The sequence below is a fragment of the Trichoderma atroviride genome, chromosome 3, assembly GCF_020647795.1.
Source record: "Trichoderma atroviride chromosome 3, complete sequence".
Classification (NCBI taxonomy): Eukaryota; Fungi; Ascomycota; class Sordariomycetes; order Hypocreales; family Hypocreaceae; genus Trichoderma; species Trichoderma atroviride.
The window spans coordinates 2,885,811-2,902,922 of record NC_089402.1 but is presented as its reverse complement, the minus strand read 5'-3'; the positions used below and the strand labels follow the sequence as shown (position 1 = coordinate 2,902,922).

General features: G+C 46.1%; 7 protein-coding genes across 8 annotated transcripts; 5 read left to right on the top strand and 2 right to left on the bottom strand.

Moving 5' to 3' along the window:
* Positions 1-999: 999 nt before the first annotated feature.
* On the bottom strand, positions 1,000-2,714 carry TrAtP1_006199 (uncharacterized protein; the record flags this gene model as incomplete). Its single annotated transcript, XM_014082834.2, has 3 exons — positions 1,000-1,632; positions 1,692-1,769; positions 1,841-2,714. 3 exons carry the CDS (start codon positions 2,712-2,714, stop codon positions 1,088-1,090), a joined length of 1,497 nt encoding a protein of 498 aa, XP_013938309.2. The 3' UTR covers positions 1,000-1,087.
* Positions 2,715-4,991: 2,277 nt separating this feature from the next.
* TrAtP1_006198 (uncharacterized protein) lies at positions 4,992-7,212 on the top strand. Its single transcript, XM_014082833.2, has 6 exons — positions 4,992-5,483; positions 5,555-5,721; positions 5,790-6,167; positions 6,224-6,366; positions 6,426-6,582; positions 6,634-7,212. Exons 1-6 carry the CDS (start codon positions 5,117-5,119, stop codon positions 6,706-6,708), a joined length of 1,287 nt encoding a protein of 428 aa, XP_013938308.1. The 5' UTR covers positions 4,992-5,116; the 3' UTR covers positions 6,709-7,212.
* Positions 7,213-7,282: 70 nt separating this feature from the next.
* On the top strand, positions 7,283-8,686 carry TrAtP1_006197 (uncharacterized protein). Of its 2 annotated transcripts, XM_014082832.2 has the most exons (4): positions 7,283-7,480; positions 7,532-8,229; positions 8,296-8,435; positions 8,503-8,686. In XM_014082832.2, exons 2-4 carry the CDS (start codon positions 7,541-7,543, stop codon positions 8,625-8,627), a joined length of 954 nt encoding a protein of 317 aa, XP_013938307.1. In that variant the 5' UTR covers positions 7,283-7,480; positions 7,532-7,540; the 3' UTR covers positions 8,628-8,686. The 2 variants fall into 2 exon arrangements, with proteins under 2 accessions (XP_013938307.1, XP_065969107.1); XM_066113021.1 differs by having other exon boundaries at positions 8,296-8,686.
* A 1,590-nt stretch (positions 8,687-10,276) lies between these two features.
* TrAtP1_006196 (uncharacterized protein) lies at positions 10,277-11,218 on the top strand (the record flags this gene model as incomplete). The annotated part of the gene is made up of 3 exons (XM_014082831.2): positions 10,277-10,584; positions 10,648-10,853; positions 10,914-11,218. 3 exons carry the CDS (start codon positions 10,277-10,279, stop codon positions 11,216-11,218), a joined length of 819 nt encoding a protein of 272 aa, XP_013938306.2.
* A 552-nt stretch (positions 11,219-11,770) lies between these two features.
* TrAtP1_006195 (uncharacterized protein) lies at positions 11,771-12,866 on the bottom strand (the record flags this gene model as incomplete). The annotated part of the gene is made up of 5 exons (XM_066113020.1): positions 11,771-11,873; positions 11,956-12,335; positions 12,402-12,472; positions 12,560-12,616; positions 12,680-12,866. 5 exons carry the CDS (start codon positions 12,864-12,866, stop codon positions 11,771-11,773), a joined length of 798 nt encoding a protein of 265 aa, XP_065969106.1.
* Positions 12,867-14,005: 1,139 nt separating this feature from the next.
* TrAtP1_006194 (uncharacterized protein) lies at positions 14,006-15,891 on the top strand (the record flags this gene model as incomplete). Its single annotated transcript, XM_066113019.1, has 9 exons — positions 14,006-14,029; positions 14,094-14,409; positions 14,462-14,545; positions 14,613-14,709; positions 14,761-14,890; positions 14,952-15,121; positions 15,186-15,298; positions 15,364-15,634; positions 15,720-15,891. 9 exons carry the CDS (start codon positions 14,006-14,008, stop codon positions 15,889-15,891), a joined length of 1,377 nt encoding a protein of 458 aa, XP_065969105.1.
* A 486-nt stretch (positions 15,892-16,377) lies between these two features.
* Positions 16,378-16,767, top strand: TrAtP1_006193 (uncharacterized protein; the record flags this gene model as incomplete). The annotated part of the gene is made up of 1 exon (XM_014082828.2): positions 16,378-16,767. The coding sequence occupies one exon, from the start codon at positions 16,378-16,380 to the stop codon at positions 16,765-16,767; it is 390 nt and encodes a 129-aa protein (XP_013938303.1).
* Between the last annotated feature and the right edge of the window lie 345 nt (positions 16,768-17,112).

Below are 17,112 nucleotides of genomic sequence, written 5' to 3'. Positions count from 1 at the left end.
ATACTCATATTCGGTGACATGGTCATCAGCATGCTGGTACCTTTTCTCATGCTGCAACTTGTATTCAAATGACATATATGAGTCATGCAACCCCGCGGTGCCAACATCGGACCATTCAAACGCTGCCAGCTCTTTGTGTAACAATGCAAACTGCAAGCCACTTGCCCTCGCTTTCGACCAGTCGAAAGCATTGACTCCATGCAATGACCGAATGCCACGGCCACCGCACATTCGATGTCATTGGCAGATAAAGCAGTGGATATTCTCTATCCAATGCTCTTGCAAAGCACACGTCATCAAGGCAGGCAGCGTGTCGCAGCCAAGACATGCGGCTCTTATAATTCGGTGCTGTGAATGGTCGCTCGATGCTATGTCGGTACAAAATACCATGTGCTGCCGCCCTTGCATCATCCTTCTATGTTACATGTTGGTAACTTATTTGCGACTTAGCGTTCGAAAGTTACATTGCCGTCTTCCATGGACCTTATCATCTTTTGCTACCACCAACGCACAATTGCGTTAGCTGGAATGCACCTATTCCTTTCTTTTCACCCATCTTCCTTCCTTTCATTTAGGTACAGAATTAATATTCGGTCAATTTTCTCATTTCTATTGATCATAAACCGCATGCTTATTGCTGCTCAAAAAACGGGTGGTGTGGGAAGCACTTAATGGGACTAATCAGGTTGTACGTGCCAGCAGGGAGCCCGGTCTCACACCGAGTGGCCAGAAATGAAGGTTGACAGGGCTTTCCGTAATAGAGTAGCATTTACCAGCCCCCTCCTCATCCCACAAACTTCACGTGCATAAACCCCTAAAGTCGTCCTTTGATGGAGCCGTATATGTATCCACAAACCTCTCGTCCTCCGCCACGCGAGGAAGCAGCTATATTGGAGCGGCATCTATTTATGCATCACACTGGCTTCAAGAGACGCGGACCCTCCCGAATGTAATAGTCTCGGCGACAGAGTACAGAACAGTGGATTTGGTATAAGGGATTGTGCCTATTGTTTCTCTTCATACCGCGCTTACATAGACTATTGTTTGTCCAATTGATTCCCCATGAGCATTTCCGACATGGCTGAAATTACTCCCCGTCGCCTATCGCAATAACCATATTAACGATATCATGCTTGCCTTTGTTCAGCGCCCATTCTAGGATATTCTGCCCGTGAAAGTTTTTCGCCTCAACGTTCGCACCCTTCTCAAGAAGTATTTGGATAACATTGCGTTTCCCAATGCCCACGGCAAGCCACAGAGGTGTACGACCAAACTCATCAGTTATCTCCAAACTGGTACCGTTCTTTAGCTCTCTTTGGATCGTGGGGATATCTCCTTTCTCAACTGCATTGAAGAAAGCTTCAGGATCCGTGTTGGGGAAAGTATGAACTCGGTCTTCTTTTGTAAGGAAGACAGGCTGTGTTACAACCCTCTCTGAGTTCGTACGTCGAACCCCAGCAATATCTTCTGGCTGACCATGATTGGCGGGTATTCTCTGTTCAGTAGCCTGTTTTCCTCTAGGCTCTGAATTAGCCGTGCCTAGAAGATTGCTGCGGTAATTTGCGCCTGGCCATTCGATCATATGAGGAGCAGATGCTGCAGGTTCCTCAGGTTCCTCAGGTTCCCCAGTGACTGCCAAAACCATGAAAACATCAGTAAAAGTCAGATAGGTTATGCAAATAACGACGTACCGAGCGGAGGAGAACTGGTCGCGTGATATTGCATGCCATATTCTCTTGGTGTCCTAATACTGCTAGAGGCGACTGTATCTGAATGAAGTAATTCATCTTAGCATCAGATCGATAGTAGAGTGATGTCCTTTAAAACCACCAGACCTTACCTTGTACCGACTGGAGCCTGCGGACTTCGCGCTCAGGGACCACTCCCAAGAGTGTTTTTGTACATGCTGCTGCAACTGCAGCGGCATAGTTTTGCCATTCTTTGCCTGCGTGCGAGTCTGCGTAGTCGCATATCCCTCGAATGACAACACAGGGAAAATTGTTCATAAGTCCTGCGGCCTCCATCTCTATACAATAGAGATTGTTTTTATACCTCTTGCAGAGTTCGTCTCGAAGTTTGGCATCTTTGACCTTTGTATTGCCTGATGCGATCAATCCGTAGTGAATCTTAAAATCGGCACGTCTGGGTGCCCTTGCCTTTACCCTCTTCTTATCGCAGTTGCGGCAATCTCCGCCCACGTCCACATGGCTGTAATCAGACTCAAATAAAACATCTTTGAGGGAATCCGACTTCAGATAGCTTTCATCAACGTAAGGCATTGTTGCCATATCATCCAGATGACTGCGCATCTGGCCTGGAGTCAGTGGGTCAGCTTGGAACTTTGCCAAAGCTGTAAGCACAGCTGTCGGTGGGCCACTGAGAAACCCTCTTGTTTCAAATTGACCACCAGCACGAGTGCCCATATCATGCTGAACAACACCAGCATTTGTACCGAGAGCAGAGCAAATGACCACATCTCCAAGTCGTGTTTTCTCAGGAATACCTCCCCCAACTCCTACCATCATACCGAACTTGATGTTGGGAAAAGTAGATGCCATTCTAGTGATAACCGCTGCTGAGTCATTGGTACCAATTCTGCCCTTGGGTAAGCCGACAATAACAATATTGTGTCCTCCAATTCTTCCAAGGGTGTAGGTATTTTCATCACTCAACGGGTTCTGGAGATCTTTATGCCTCTCATCAAGCATGTACATTGCTGCTGTTTGCTCAAGTGGTAGCGCACAGATCCACCCAATGGTATACTCCCCGTGCTGCAGTTGTTTCAGGCCCATGGTCACTTGATCTTTTCAAATGTTTTGGTTAGAGAAAGACTGTGATTCTGTAGATCTGAGATGTGAGTATTGCGCTGCGGTTGCTCTATAAATACATGTAGTGTGAACGGGGACACCGTTAATTCTGCTACTATACATTTTTCGGAATCCAAACTCGCTCAATATTGGGCACTCCTACTTGCAGCGAAGCTTTCAATAACTCTAGAATGAGCGGGGTTGGGAGTAGAAAAGTAGTCACATTACTTGTGCGTGGCATTGCAATATTCCACCTGCATGAATAGTTTCGACTCGAGCATAATGCCCAGCTACCTAACTACTCAATCTTGCCAATTGTATCAAGCCCGGCCATTAGAGGTGTATTAAAATGAACACGTGGATCAAATAGAACATTGTAACTAATTAATTGCACTCATTCCTTGGAACTAGCAAATCAATACGTGGACCAAGGAGAACTTCTGAACTAATCAGGCGAACTCACACCGTTAAACTATTGATAGCCGCCCCAGCATTGGGCTCGGATATACGTTGAACGTGGCAGCATGCTGCAAGCATTATTGTCTATCCGACCATGTTTAAAGTTAGAACGATTAGAATAAATGCCTTGCGTCGGTGATGCGCTGGACATTCACATTCACAATACATCTGGCTCTGCAGCACACCAAACTCGAGCAGTGTTTGTCATTGGCAGTGATGCCCCATAATGGGCGTACATGCATTTAACTTGTCTTCCTCCACACAAAAAATGCTGCCTTTATATTAAATGCGCAGAGACCTAGCGCTATGTTTAACCAAGGCGGTTATCAGTACGAAGCAACCATCTAGTTACCGAGTTACTCAGGACCTTTCGTCATTTCATTCGTGTGGTATTTAGCAAGCTCAACCACACCAATGCAAGCCTATGCTTCTACTTTAACTTACTCTCGCCTTCTTGTAAGGACGTCCAACTACGCATTGTATACATAGACTATGGTTTATCACAGCGATATTGTAGATGTACTCAGATGCTCAAACCTCACCTCTTTGAGTGGCTTAGCTTCTTTTGAGGGCACAGCTTGCAATATCCGACTTCATCATCCGTATAGCGATATATTCTTCTACTGATGTAGAGCATCATATGGTAAGCCTGTAAATCTTCCACTGTCTACTCCAAACGACGGCATTTTTTGTGTTCCAAGAAGCTAGAGTACAGCAAGTCATGGAGCTGGATCAGGTTTTTTGCAACCCGTGAGCATATCTCTGGTGAGCTGGCAATGCAGCAGGTCCGCTATTAAGTGCTCATATATGTGTGAGTGCCCGAGCCTTATGCATGTTATGTCCATAGCCTGCTTTGCCCAGCATCATCGTGGTGACCCACCCTATTCAGAAAACTACTTGTACCATTGTTACAATTTGAATGGATGTTTGCACTGCTAGGTTGCTTCAGTCATGGGTTGCTATACCTCTAATCCCATTAAATCTATTGTAACTGGAAAACAAAATGGTAACTGAGATGGACGACTATTTTTCTCTCTTTTTAAAGCATGGTACGAGATATATAGATTTCTCTTGTACATGCTGGATCCAGTCCGAGACTGCTTAGGTATCCGTGACACAAAATTGATCTCTACCCATTGAATGATTGCTCGAATAAGGTAGGCAGTATCACATGTAGATGAATACGTAGAGACCTATGCTATCTTAATGTTACGCGTTTGGCTGAAGTGAGATGGTCACCACTGAACTTTGGTATTCCATGAAATAGATGCCTGTATTCTGTACTTTGCCTACAGTGTTCACTCTTTAGAAGTAGCAGTTTTAGTGAATGTACATGTACACATGGCGGGGAAAGGGGCGATTTGTCATACTGTAGCTCGCCAGATCGTTTGAACTTGGTAGACGTTCCCCGAAAGCTTTACAAACTTGGTAAAATCGCAATGCTAATACATCAAACATGGCCTATAAGTACGTGCAGAACATGCCGCTTGGTAGCTTTGCGAGGAGCTGCAACATTTGCAGCTGCTTTCCAACAAGCTAGACTCAGATTCGCAATTTTAGGCTTCAGCGCGTGCGAAATAAAACCGCTGGAGACGTCTCCTGTTCCCTGTTCACTGGGTCTTATCTCTGGGGTACGGGATCCGGCTCATTGGCCTGACAACTCCGCCCTGAGAAGTGGAGTCTGAGACCATCTTAGCTTCACGGCCTCATCAAACAAACGCACGACTCCAACTTGACATCCCAATCATCAGCTGCCAGGAACTCTTCCATCACCGTATCCGCGCTGTCATCGCACTTTATTGATTCCAATACTGTATCAAGGGCCGTAGCGCGACTGCCTGTCTGTCACTATGCTCAAGTCAATCTGTACCAGCTCGCTGCTCCTACTGAGCACGGGCTTGATCTCCACCAGCTCTGCGTCCCAGGAGGCGCAAGTCCACCTCACCGCTGGAGCCAAGCAGCATCAAGTCGACCCGGCCATTCTTGCTGCCTTGGAGAAGTACCCAGACCCTGTTGATGCGTTTATTGCGCTGCATCCCGAGGCTGCTGAACAGCTGGCGGAGCCACGCTTGCTGCGCGTTTTTGGCGAATCAAGCGCCCAATGGATGACAGAAGGAGACAAGATGCGCCTCAAACGCCAGGGAAAGCAATTCACCGATATTACTGGCCACGAGGACTTTTACAAGGAGCAAGTCAACACACTGGCTGGCAAAGCTCGTAAGTTGGAATGCTTGATGATGTACATGTGTATAGTTGATTTGGCAATTACTAATAATAATACTACGCAGACTTGCCCAAGCTCAGCCATCATGGACTAGTGAAGCCCTTGTTGCCTCTTGTCTCTACTGATAAGATGCACGATGTCCTGAAGCATATGACAAGCTATTATACACGATACTTTAACAGTGTCACTGGCGAGCGAAGCTCGCAATGGCTTTACGATCATATTGCCGAGGTATGAGTCGTCTGAACCATTATCATTTTATTGCTCGATCGCACCAACGTACTAATGACCTTGCTTAGATCATCAAGAATGCCCCGTTCCATACTCACATATCTCTCGAATTCTTTACCCATACATTCCCCCAGTCTTCAATTATTGCTCGATTTGAGCCCAAAGTGAAAGATTTCTCGCAGCCGTTGACCATTATCGGCGCACACCAGGATTCCATGAACTATTTGTTTCCGCTACTTCCTGCTCCGGGCGCAGATGATGACTGCTCCGGTACAGTGAGCATTCTCGAAGCTTTCCGTGTTCTCGCAGAGAGCGGATTCGTTCCCACCACTGGACCGGTTGAGTTCCATTGGTATGCTGCCGAGGAAGGCGGCTTGCTGGGCAGCCAGGCCGTTGCACGATATAAGAAGGAGTCGGGAGCTAAAATCGGCGCCATGATGGAGTTTGTAAGTACATCTGGATCCATGTGACTAAAGATTCAGAATATTAATTCTTCCCTTAGGATATGACCGCATTCATCGCAAAGAATGCTACCGAATCCATTGGATTCATCGAGACCGAGGCGGATGCGCCTTTGACGAAGTGGGCGGCGGCTCTGGCCAATGAATACATTTCCATCCCTGCCGAAATCTTCACGCTACCTGCGTAAGACTCTTTCCCATGATTGACTTCCTACGATGTATCATTGTTACTAACGAGACCAGTGGTGCTGGTTCGGACTACATGTCTTACACACAGCTTGGCTATCCCGCTGCCTTTGCGTCGGAAGGCAACCCGGCTGCTGGTGAATACGACTCGTATATCCATACTGACAAGGACACAATGAACGTCGATGATGAGACTGGAATCTTCTCTATTGAGGTGAGTAATCTCCGAATGCATTCGTAAAGGAAATTGCTAATGCCACCCTAGCATATGGCACGGTTTTCTGAGCTTGCTATTGCATTCGTCATCGAACAGGCTGGCTGGAACAACAAGTGGAGGTAGAGAGGGCCTGGCTACATGTAGCTATTTTGCCCCATCAAGTTGGATTCTTAGCACGCTTTATCAAGCCATCTCTTTGAAATAAATCGTCATGTTCGAGCTGCCTTATCGGCCGATTTATCATTATCGGCTTTGTGATATTGTAAGCTTGGAAAGTGGCAGGATATGTGCCCGCTTCATATTTGTTTTCTTGTAATATTGAGTATGATTGCAGGCGTAGCAACCCAAAAGTTCGCTTGAAATGAGGGCCGATAGATGTGTGAAGCTTTATGGACTGGTGCTGAGAAAGTTGATCACTGTCACAAAGTGAATAATTTACCGAGAGGTGGCCGAGGCGCGGGAAAAGGTGGACATTCCCATCATTTTGTAAGCCACAATCGCAAACATGGAAACTTTTAATCAACTTCTACGCCGGTAAAGTTGTATCAATCTAAAGCCATGGTAACGGTGCCACTATTCGCTTAGGCAACAGGACAGAAAATGCGACCGATGACCGGCTCATATGCCTCAAACAGCATCTCGGGGGATCCGTGACTTATGGGAGCGTGATTAGCGCGCCGGAAACATTCAAAGTCGCGTGGAACTGGAGACCTTCCTAATTAGTGCTTTGTATTTTGAAGCATATCTGCGCAATGGTAGCGGCTCGTTAAGAGACGATGGCCCTTGGCTAACACGTGAATATGGCAAGCGCCTTGGTTTATAAACCTTTAAATTGCCTCAGGATCCATGTAGAATCCACGTCGACATACTGTGGAAGTTATAAACTTTTATCAGAGTGAGATCTCCTGCTAGCGCTATCGATCTGCAGTCACTTACATACACTCAGGTACTCAAAATGAAAGTTACAAGCATCAGCTTACTCGGCCTATTCGCGACCTACGCGTCAGCTTCCTCCCATTACACTGGGGGCGATACATCTGGTTGCGGAAAGAGTCACTGGTTCAACGGCATCCCGCAGATCCGCACTCTCACATCGAGCGGCGTGGATCGCAGCTATGGAATACACCTACCGTCGAATTACTCTGAGAATAACCAGTATCCAACCATCCTAGGCTTCCATGGCTCAAGCAGTATTGGATTCTTCTTCGAGGCCGACACTGGCCTCGATGACTCCGAATATACGGGAGACAAGATCATGGTGTATCCGAATGGGCTCGGGGGAGCATGGGCTGGCGCAAATTATTCCGCAGCCTCAGTCCAAGAAGACCTACAGTTCGTCTGGGATGTGTTGGTAGACCTGAGGAAAAATTGGTGCATTGACAGTGCCAGGATTTATGCGACTGGCCTGTCTATTGGCGGAGGCTTTGTTGACACCATTGCTTGCAACGCCACTGTTGGCGGCGAGTTTGCGGCTTTCGCACCTGCGTCTGGGTCTTTCTATACCAATAACGATGATAACCATGAAAACTGCGAACCTGCTCGTGTGCCTATGCCAATTCTCGAATTCCATGGCGGTGCCGACACAGACGTCAAATATGATGGTGGTGAAGGCGAAGGTGGCATTGAGCCCGCCATTCCAGATTGGTGAGTCGTTACATACTCTCAGTACTGTGTTACATTATTTCTCTATACTAATATTTGCACATGTAGGCTGAGCTGGTGGGCGCAACGAAACGAGTGCGATGAGCAATACGAGCAAGTGGACTTGTTTAATGACGATGTCCACCACCTAAGCTGGACGTGTAATGGTCAGACCGGCGTCGTGCAGCACTACAAGACCGATGATCAGAGTATGGACCTCTATTACCTTCTATTTCCATATTTGTAGGCTTATTGAACTGACACAATAACCCTTAGAGCACGACTGGGCTTCAACAGGCATCAACTTTTCACAACTAGCAGCTGGAGACTTGCCAACGCACATCTCGGCCAGTGCTCTTATTCAGAGTTTTTTCATGAAGTTTACTCGTCCGGAGGCTTAGATGTTTAATAAATATTCGGAATTTTACACTTGGTAAAATGACTGATATTTGCTGTTGCTATATGAAATGAAGTCGCAAAGTCGTTTGCAATAATTATCTATAATCCATTCTCCAGATCACTATTATGTGCAGCTTTCCTAAATTAAACCACGCATGTGAGGGAGCCGTGGACTCGTGTTTATCACAGTAATTGATATGGTAATCAAGGAAATTTATGGCGCTATTATAGCTAGCAGTGCAACGCTGTAATTAAACTGAGCTTTCATAACGAGGACTCCGCTAACGAGAGAATACGGGAAGAAAAGGCAATGCCATTCCAATCATTTTGGTTTATCATAAAAATGCTACAAATTACTTACCATTTCGTAATATTATCAGGTTCGTCTTTGGGGTTGCCAACGAAGCTTACAAGAGTTGTCGGAGGTCTTTAGGGAAACCCTGGCACTGGGTCGGAGCTGCCTGGAAGGGAAAAGATTCCCTTTTAAGAACAAATCCAGGGCTAATTAGTCTTTGAGGATAAACTTAAGTTAAATACTGGGCAACTTAAGATTTGTATTAGTAAACAGCTATTGGATCACGGTACACTTATGACTTTGTGACGATGTGGTGGCTGCTGAGGTCAGACGCTGTGAAACCAGAAGATGTTTATAAAATCTTCTTATAATATGAAGTGAATCCCCAGATTCTGTTTTAAAAAATGGAATCTCCAAACACTTTTGACTGAGAAATATCTTCTAGACGTATTTTAACTGACATTGGCTTCCTTGGTCTTTTCTACTGTTTGTCTCAGCCTTCGGATCTTTACAACGCACGACAAAGGGAGCAAATATGCCTTCTGAGCATGTTATGGACCCTGTCAAAAAGGCTGTATGTCCAGTTCTACTTATCTGATACCAACAAAGCTAATAAGTTGAGAATTGCAGACCTTGATCCTTTGCGAAAAGCTAGGTGTCGATAAGGTGATCTTTCCTGACAATGGCCAAGATCCTCATCGGAACTCCTATATGTTTGCTCAGGCGGAAGAGATCACTCCTGCTTGCAGTATTCTCCCAGCTGATACTGAAGATGTGGTATTAGCAATTAATATTATACGGGAAGCTGGAGCTACATTTGCTGTCAAGTCTGGTGGCCACAGCACTTATAGTACTGGTTCAAATGTTGAAAATGGTATCATTATTAATCTAAGTCAACTAAAAGACATTAGTATTTCTAAAGATCAAAAGTCTGTTACTATTGGAAGCGGCTGTAGATTTGGCGATGTTTATAGAAAGCTGGAAGACTTGAAGCTTAGCTGTGTTGGAGGGAGGGTTTTGAGCGTTGGGGTCGGAGGGCTTCTTTTGGGAGGTATGGTGTATAATTCCGGGCCTTCAATCTACTTTTGAATGTCACGCTAATTGACCAATGAACTATAGGTGGTATTTCCTTCTTTTCTTCCGAAAGAGGCCTTGCGTGCGATAACATCATAAGCTACGAGGTGAGAATTTGCGTCTTTGACCGTAATTGGCACTGGCTTACAAGTAAAGCTCGTTCTTATCACCGGCCAAGTACTAAAAGTTACTCGGGAATCATATCCTGACTTATTCTGGGCTATGAGAGGCGCTGGCTCGTGTTTTGGAATTGTCACCCGTTTCGAGCTCAGAACTTTCGAAATGGGAAAGATTTGGGGAGGCACTCGAACATATGCTCATGAGCATAAGACGGCAGTCCTTGACGGGTTTGACAAATTTGTTCAAACAGGAGCCGCAACCGATCCCCTGGCACAGGCCTACATCGTTGGAACCGACGTCGCAAAAGATGGTAATTGGATTTACAGTGTGATTATGTCGCATGGAAGTCCTGAAGAACCACCAGTTTTTGATGACTTTAAGCAGCTTACACCGCTTGAAACCACGACTCAAACTCGTACCCTGCAAGACCTTTGCGACGAGCTTGATACCCACATGAAACCCGGTATTAGGTATTTAAACATTGATAAACAAAAGAAGTATCCAATGAGCAGAGAGCTGATGAACTTTCCCAGATATCAAATCTTTGCTTTGTCCATCAAGAATGATCGGGACACATTGAAGGAAATTATCAATCTCTATACCGAAGGAGCGTTGCTTTTAAAAGACCAACACGACTTCGCACCAGCATTCGTATGCCAACCCCTGCTCCCAAGCATGCTGCCAAAGGATGACATCGGTAATGCAATGGGAATTAAGCCCGAAGATGGGCCATTGATTCGTAAGTTGGAATATGGTCGTTAACACCTAAGTAGCTGCCTGCTAAAATTTTAACTAACAGTATTCACTCCCGTTTGGAGGTGGACTGAAAAAGAGCACGATGATTCAATCCACAAGGCAGCAAATATATTCTTCGAAAAGGCTGAAAAGGCTGCTCGAGACCGTGGCACACTCCACAGATATAAAGTTCTCAACTATTCTACCGGGCATCAGGATGTTTATGGTGGATATGGCGAAGGAAACAGGAAGCGCCTTTTGGAGGTAAGAAACAAATATGACCCGGACGATATTATGTCAAAGCTTCGTCCCGGTATCATACAGCTTCTTCCTAACAATAACGCTGGTAAACATGGGAGAAATATGTAAATTGTCTTTACATGACTTTCACGCTACTTCTGTATCGTCATATAATCCCTTTCAGAAGTACATAGCTATACGTAGGTATCTGCTATTCTATGTCCTGCTACTTCTTGTATCTGTCGATTGCCATGGATACTCTTGCGCTTGAGGACTGACTTCATGGCCTTCAACCCTATCAGAGATTGTTTGAGTAATAACGGTGGACACCGGAATAACATTTCTGTCATCCCTCTGCGACCCTTCCCATCCGATTGGTTGCGGCGATGATGTGACAATTTCCGGTAGCTTATACTGATACTGTTCTCGGTGGCTCCACGTAGGACTATTTTCTCGTTCTTTTAAAGCGTAGTCTCTTGGTGGAACTGAAAAGCTTCTTGGGCGGAGAAGCGACATGGATCGAAGAGAAGAGTATAATCTGCTCTGTGAAAAGATTTTGAGCCACCAACTGTACACACCTGGTGCGCAGCTAACGATGATTGTTCCAAAAGTATCTACATATCTGTAGCGATCTTAGTATTAAGCCTTGCATCGTGACCACGTAACATTATAAGTGCAAACTTACGCGGTAATAGATACATTCGCTCCATTCCAGGTTGGATCGTCAGTGCTGTTCATGACAATAATTCTGTAAGCGAGCCCAACAGTACTTGTAACAATGATGCTACACATGATATGTCGTTGTTAGTATGTAGACTCGAGGTTTCCAGCAAGTAGATGATGGAATGCGGAAGAACGAAACTTACGCAAAGCCGATTAGAAACACGATGAATAGGCCGCGTTTCTTATTCTTGTCCATATTGAGACTTGAAATAATAGGGAAAGGTAGGATGAAAATGGCAATGTCAATCAGCAGTATGCAAACGCCCACAGCTACAGTCACCGGCGCACCGGTACCGCATCTCATCATAAGCTTGAAATCCCAAATCTCGTGTCCATGCGGAACACACAGCACTGCGAATAGGCCTATATGCGTAATTGCTCCCATGGAAAGCAAGACGAAGAGGGCATAGCAGGCAATTCGAACCCATCGAAGGCTGCCAAATACGCGGATAAAAAATGCCAAGATGGAGGCTTTAGAAAGCCAGTTGCCGGTGGCACCAAAGAATTGAGATACTACATGCCTCTGCAGAAATTCGGGAAAAGGAGACATCGTTAGCTTTTCTTATGATGCTTTGTTGGGGAAACTTACCTTTAACACCCATGATGAGACAACGCTTACGGGCAGATCCGAAGCGTGTCTTCCAATACCTCTTCCCAGTTCTTTTAGTGAAGCATACGGAGATAAGCATCATGGCAATCATCATTGAACGATGGAAAAGCTCATTCTATGGAGAAAAGTTGGCTTACCGGCAGTCAGCAGTCCCCAATACACCAATACTACTATCTCTGATCCAAGACAAAAGCCTAACATTGTTAGATGGTTATTATTATGTTCAAATATAGAACAGAGCATAACTCTCTACTCACAATCATCTAGAGAGAGACGCCCGATGTGTTTGTAGGAAGCATAGAGACGCAAGGTGACAATGATTGCGCTCAAAGCAATGATGATGGATCCGATAGCTACATTTACGGGCGCCAACGAGGGGCCACTCATAAAGTCTGGCGGGCTACCATCTGGGTTTGGAGCAAGCGGCATTATTGAAGGATCCATGTTGCGATTAAAAAAAAATCGGGTTATCAGACAGCTAGCGAGCAATTGAATGCCTTTTTCTGTGAGAATGGAGCGATGCGAGGCATGAAAGGTTCGTCGGCAGAACGATTATATCCAAATGGAGAACGATTTCATTAGGGATGCGTGGACGGGCCGAAGCACCACATTTTTGTCTTAACAGAAATCAATCACCACAATCCCATTTGCCCCCATGACACATGAAGGAATCTTGGCGCGGGTAACACAAGGAAGATAGCCACAGCGCTGCGCCATGCCACATCGAGTCGAGCGCGATAGGGATGTCGGTGAACTGACACATTTCTATTTGGATTTTGTGTCGCCAGAATCCAATGCGAGGTAATACGAGGTCAGCCTGATCCAGATCCTAATGCGACTCCGTTATGTAAGGGAGATATACGTGTATGGCTGGAAGTGCTAGCGACGTTTATTTTCGGATGGAAGATCTTACTCCGTGAAAGGAAGTGATCTTCCCGCTGCAAAAGGACCATCAGGGGGGATTCGAGTTACAGCCTTCGACATATCTCTGCAGTACATGGTGTGGAAGATGAACATCAGACGGAGAAGCAGACGGATTTAGTAACGAGCTACCGAATGTGATTCAAGTCCCGAATGATATCTCTTTATGCCTTGGTAGGGGCTTTGAGACGGACGCGTGTTGCTGGCTATGCGAGGATTCATCCGTCGGAATAGGAACAGATGTGTTCTTGCCTCTCATAGGATGACAGAGCTCAGCCTTGCTCGACTTAGACATCTTGGGCGCATTTTGATCAATATACTGTACTGTTTATATAAAAGCGATGAAGCTTCAAGAGTGTATATATGTTGACAGAGCACAAATTTCGTCCGCTACATTTAGATTAGGCCAGTTTTACATTTCTTCTCTGTGAATACAGATTTATCCATCTTCGCATCAATATTTCTTGCCAACTATGGATCAGTTAATCTCTTTTATCTTTGGCAGTTTTTGTCTCTGCCTACTCTTCATGCCTATTTCACCAAAGAAATATGACTATTCATGGAGTTCAGCCAAATCAGGCACTCTGGCATACATGCCAAGCCTATTTTCCGCAGTAAAACGGCATTTCGACGCCTGGATGTTTCTGTTTAGAGGTCCGAGTATGATTCAAGAGGCATATGAAAAAGTAATTGTCTTCTTTTGATCCTAATTTGTTCCATCTTGACCTACATCTCTAACTCAAATAATAGGCCGCGGGAAGCCCATTTTGGATTCAAGCTCCTGAGAATCGGTATCTCGTAGTCTCGTCATGGGACCACATCAAGGAAATTGATGCTGCCTCAGAGGACGTGCTCTCCCTTCAGGCCGCCGCCAAAGAGATCTTGCAGCCACGATATACGATGCAAAACTTTAATTGGTTTGACAAGAAAGGAGCGGACGGAATGCCGCTTATCAGAACGCTCAGAACTCTTCTCACGAATCACCTCCCCGACATCTTGCCAGATATTCGCCGGTCCATGTCCGTTCTCCTTGATCGCGCACAAGATTCACAGCCGATTGTAAACGGTAAGATATTACGTAGATATTGTACTGGGATGTCCTGTTAACAGTGAAAAAGGATCTTACACCTCGCCAGTATTTCCAATCATAATTGAAGCAATCTCTCTCACGAACGCAGCCGCCTTCTTTGGGAGCGAGATCAGTAAGTTGTCAAATCATACATACAATCTTGAGTATAACTGTTTCAGTGGCTAATTCTCCATGATCAGGTCACGATAAAAAATTTATGGCCGCGGCGATTGGCTTCATTGAACAAACACTTTTGGCTGCAGAAGCCATACGCGTGCTCCCCAAAGCCATCGCACCGTAAGAAAGATTTCGTATGTTGGCAGAGCATTTCTAACATTGACAAAACAGGTTAATTGGCAACATGATAGCAAAGAATCTCGGTTCTGGTAAGGCCATATACGATGCATTGATACCTATTGCCGAGGAACGACTAGAAGAGAGAGCGCAAAAGAAACTTGGACATGGTGTGCCCGAACACGTATGTACCTATCTCCTGGATGCAGACCTGCCATAATGTTTCATGCTGACAAGTATGACAGCATGACTGCATACAATGGGTCATGGAATGTTCGCCGCGATCAAGCCCATGGTCTGCGGAGAGGATAGTCCATGAGCTCATGGCACTTTGGTTCGGCTCAGTGCATATCACGTCCACGGTAACAAATGCCTTCATCCTATTCATGATCGTTGAAGCTAAAGATAGGATTATGTTAGACCGCTTGTATTGCTCTACATCATCTATGTCTTCACTCGGAATATATTGAACCTCTAAGAAACGAAATTGAGAGTACTGGATGGGCCCAGTTCGAACAATCAGGCGGCAAAGCCTTCCCTCTGCTGGACAGCTTCATGAAAGAATCCGCCCGGATCAATCCTGTAGAATCAGGTAAGCCGCATCAAACCCCCAAGAATATCCCAACAGCAATGAACACCGAGTAACAAGTATTTTAGTGAGCTCTCGTCGCATGGCTCTGAAACCGTTTGAGTTGTCCGACGGCACTAGAGTCGAGGCGGGCGAATGGATCTGCGCTGCTGCTCGAGGCATGATGTTGGATGCTCGCTATTACACGGCTCCGCATGAGTTTCAAGGCTTTCGATTCGTCGATCCCAGCATCCTAAAGACTCAGCTTGCAGACGATATTGTTTCACAAGTGCAAGGGACGCCATCCAACTTTACAGACATTGGTGACTGGCAGCTATGGGGCACGGGACGTTCTGCATGGTAAGCATTTCATGTATATTTTTATACGGCATCATCATCCCAAGACTGAGACAACCAGGCTGACACTGGGAACTAATGCACCCAGCCCTGGCCGATTCTATGCGACCGCAGTCATGAAGACGCTCCTTGCGTTGTTCATTACCAAGTACGATATGCAGCTTGAAGAGAAGGCCGCGGGCCGATACTTTGCTTGGCGCACTTTCATCTACCCGTATGCAAGTACCAAAGTGCTTCTCCGCCCTCGTGCTGCTCTATAGTTTTTTTGCCCGAAGAAAAAGAAGGGTTAGATAGATGTATCTGCTTAGTAGAGTTGGATGTTTTTTTCTTTTCTTATTTTGTATCGCTATAGACTAGAATGTTTAAATCACGTATCCATTGAATAAGCTTATCTCCCATTGAATTGCATCTTGCTTCTCTGACACAATCACATGGCTCCTTGTAAGCGACATACCAGAGGCGGAGTAGGTGACACAGCCGCCGGCTTCTCCAAGACATGTGCATCAGCCAGAGGATGCGATGATCATACACAAAACCAACAGCACGAGTGTGTCCATGCAGCCTGTTGGAGACAGTGTGAGGAGCTCGACGCGAATTTAAGGGAGCGATTTCTTCTCATTTCCGACCACGAATCCATCCATCGGGCTCCCATCCAGCCAACATTTCTCTCTACTAGTTCACGAACTCTACTTTGCATTATTGAACAACCTGCAAAGATTTACCCGATACCTACTTTTCTCGCCACCATGTTTGAACAGTTTGCTTGGCGCCATATCGTGCCTTTATTCGTCGCATCGGCTACGACATTCGGCGGCCTCTGGCCTTTTTGGGCACCGCGAGATGCCATGCTCGAATTCGGCCTGCCAGCGCGCATCGCCGACTCGCCCACTGCGCAGCCCGTCATGGTGGTTTCCTCGGCCCGTACCACCGCCCTGGGACTGCTGATGTTCATCTTCTACCAGCAAGGAAAGCTCGCTGACGTGGATACCATCATGACGGTAATGGGCGCCTATCTAGGCGTGGTTGACGGCTACGTGTGCTGGAAGGAGGGAATGCCCGACAAGGCTGTGTTTCGCTGTGTCTCGGGCATGGTGATTGCCGGCTGCGGGATGGTTGGATTGACGGAAGGATTCTGAAGGGAGGGGAGGAATAAGGGACCAACGAAGGATCCGAACCCCATGTCCGGAATAGAATTGCAATTCGAGAAACGGTTGGATGGCCAAGTTAGCTTAGACGCACGGTCACACAACCAGCTCCTGTGTCTCGCCGAGGGCCCTGGAGGATTGGTCCATGATGTGAGACATGGTTCAAAGATCGACAGAGTGCAGCGTAGCAATGGACAACTGAAAACAAATGACTGCCGGGTGAACATGCAGAGGAATGAGTGGCACTGGTTGCATCGTAAGGAAAGTCATGTTGGGGCAATGCAGGTAGTCGGACAGTTCACTAAGCCAACTCGCACACGCTGCGTAACATTGCGT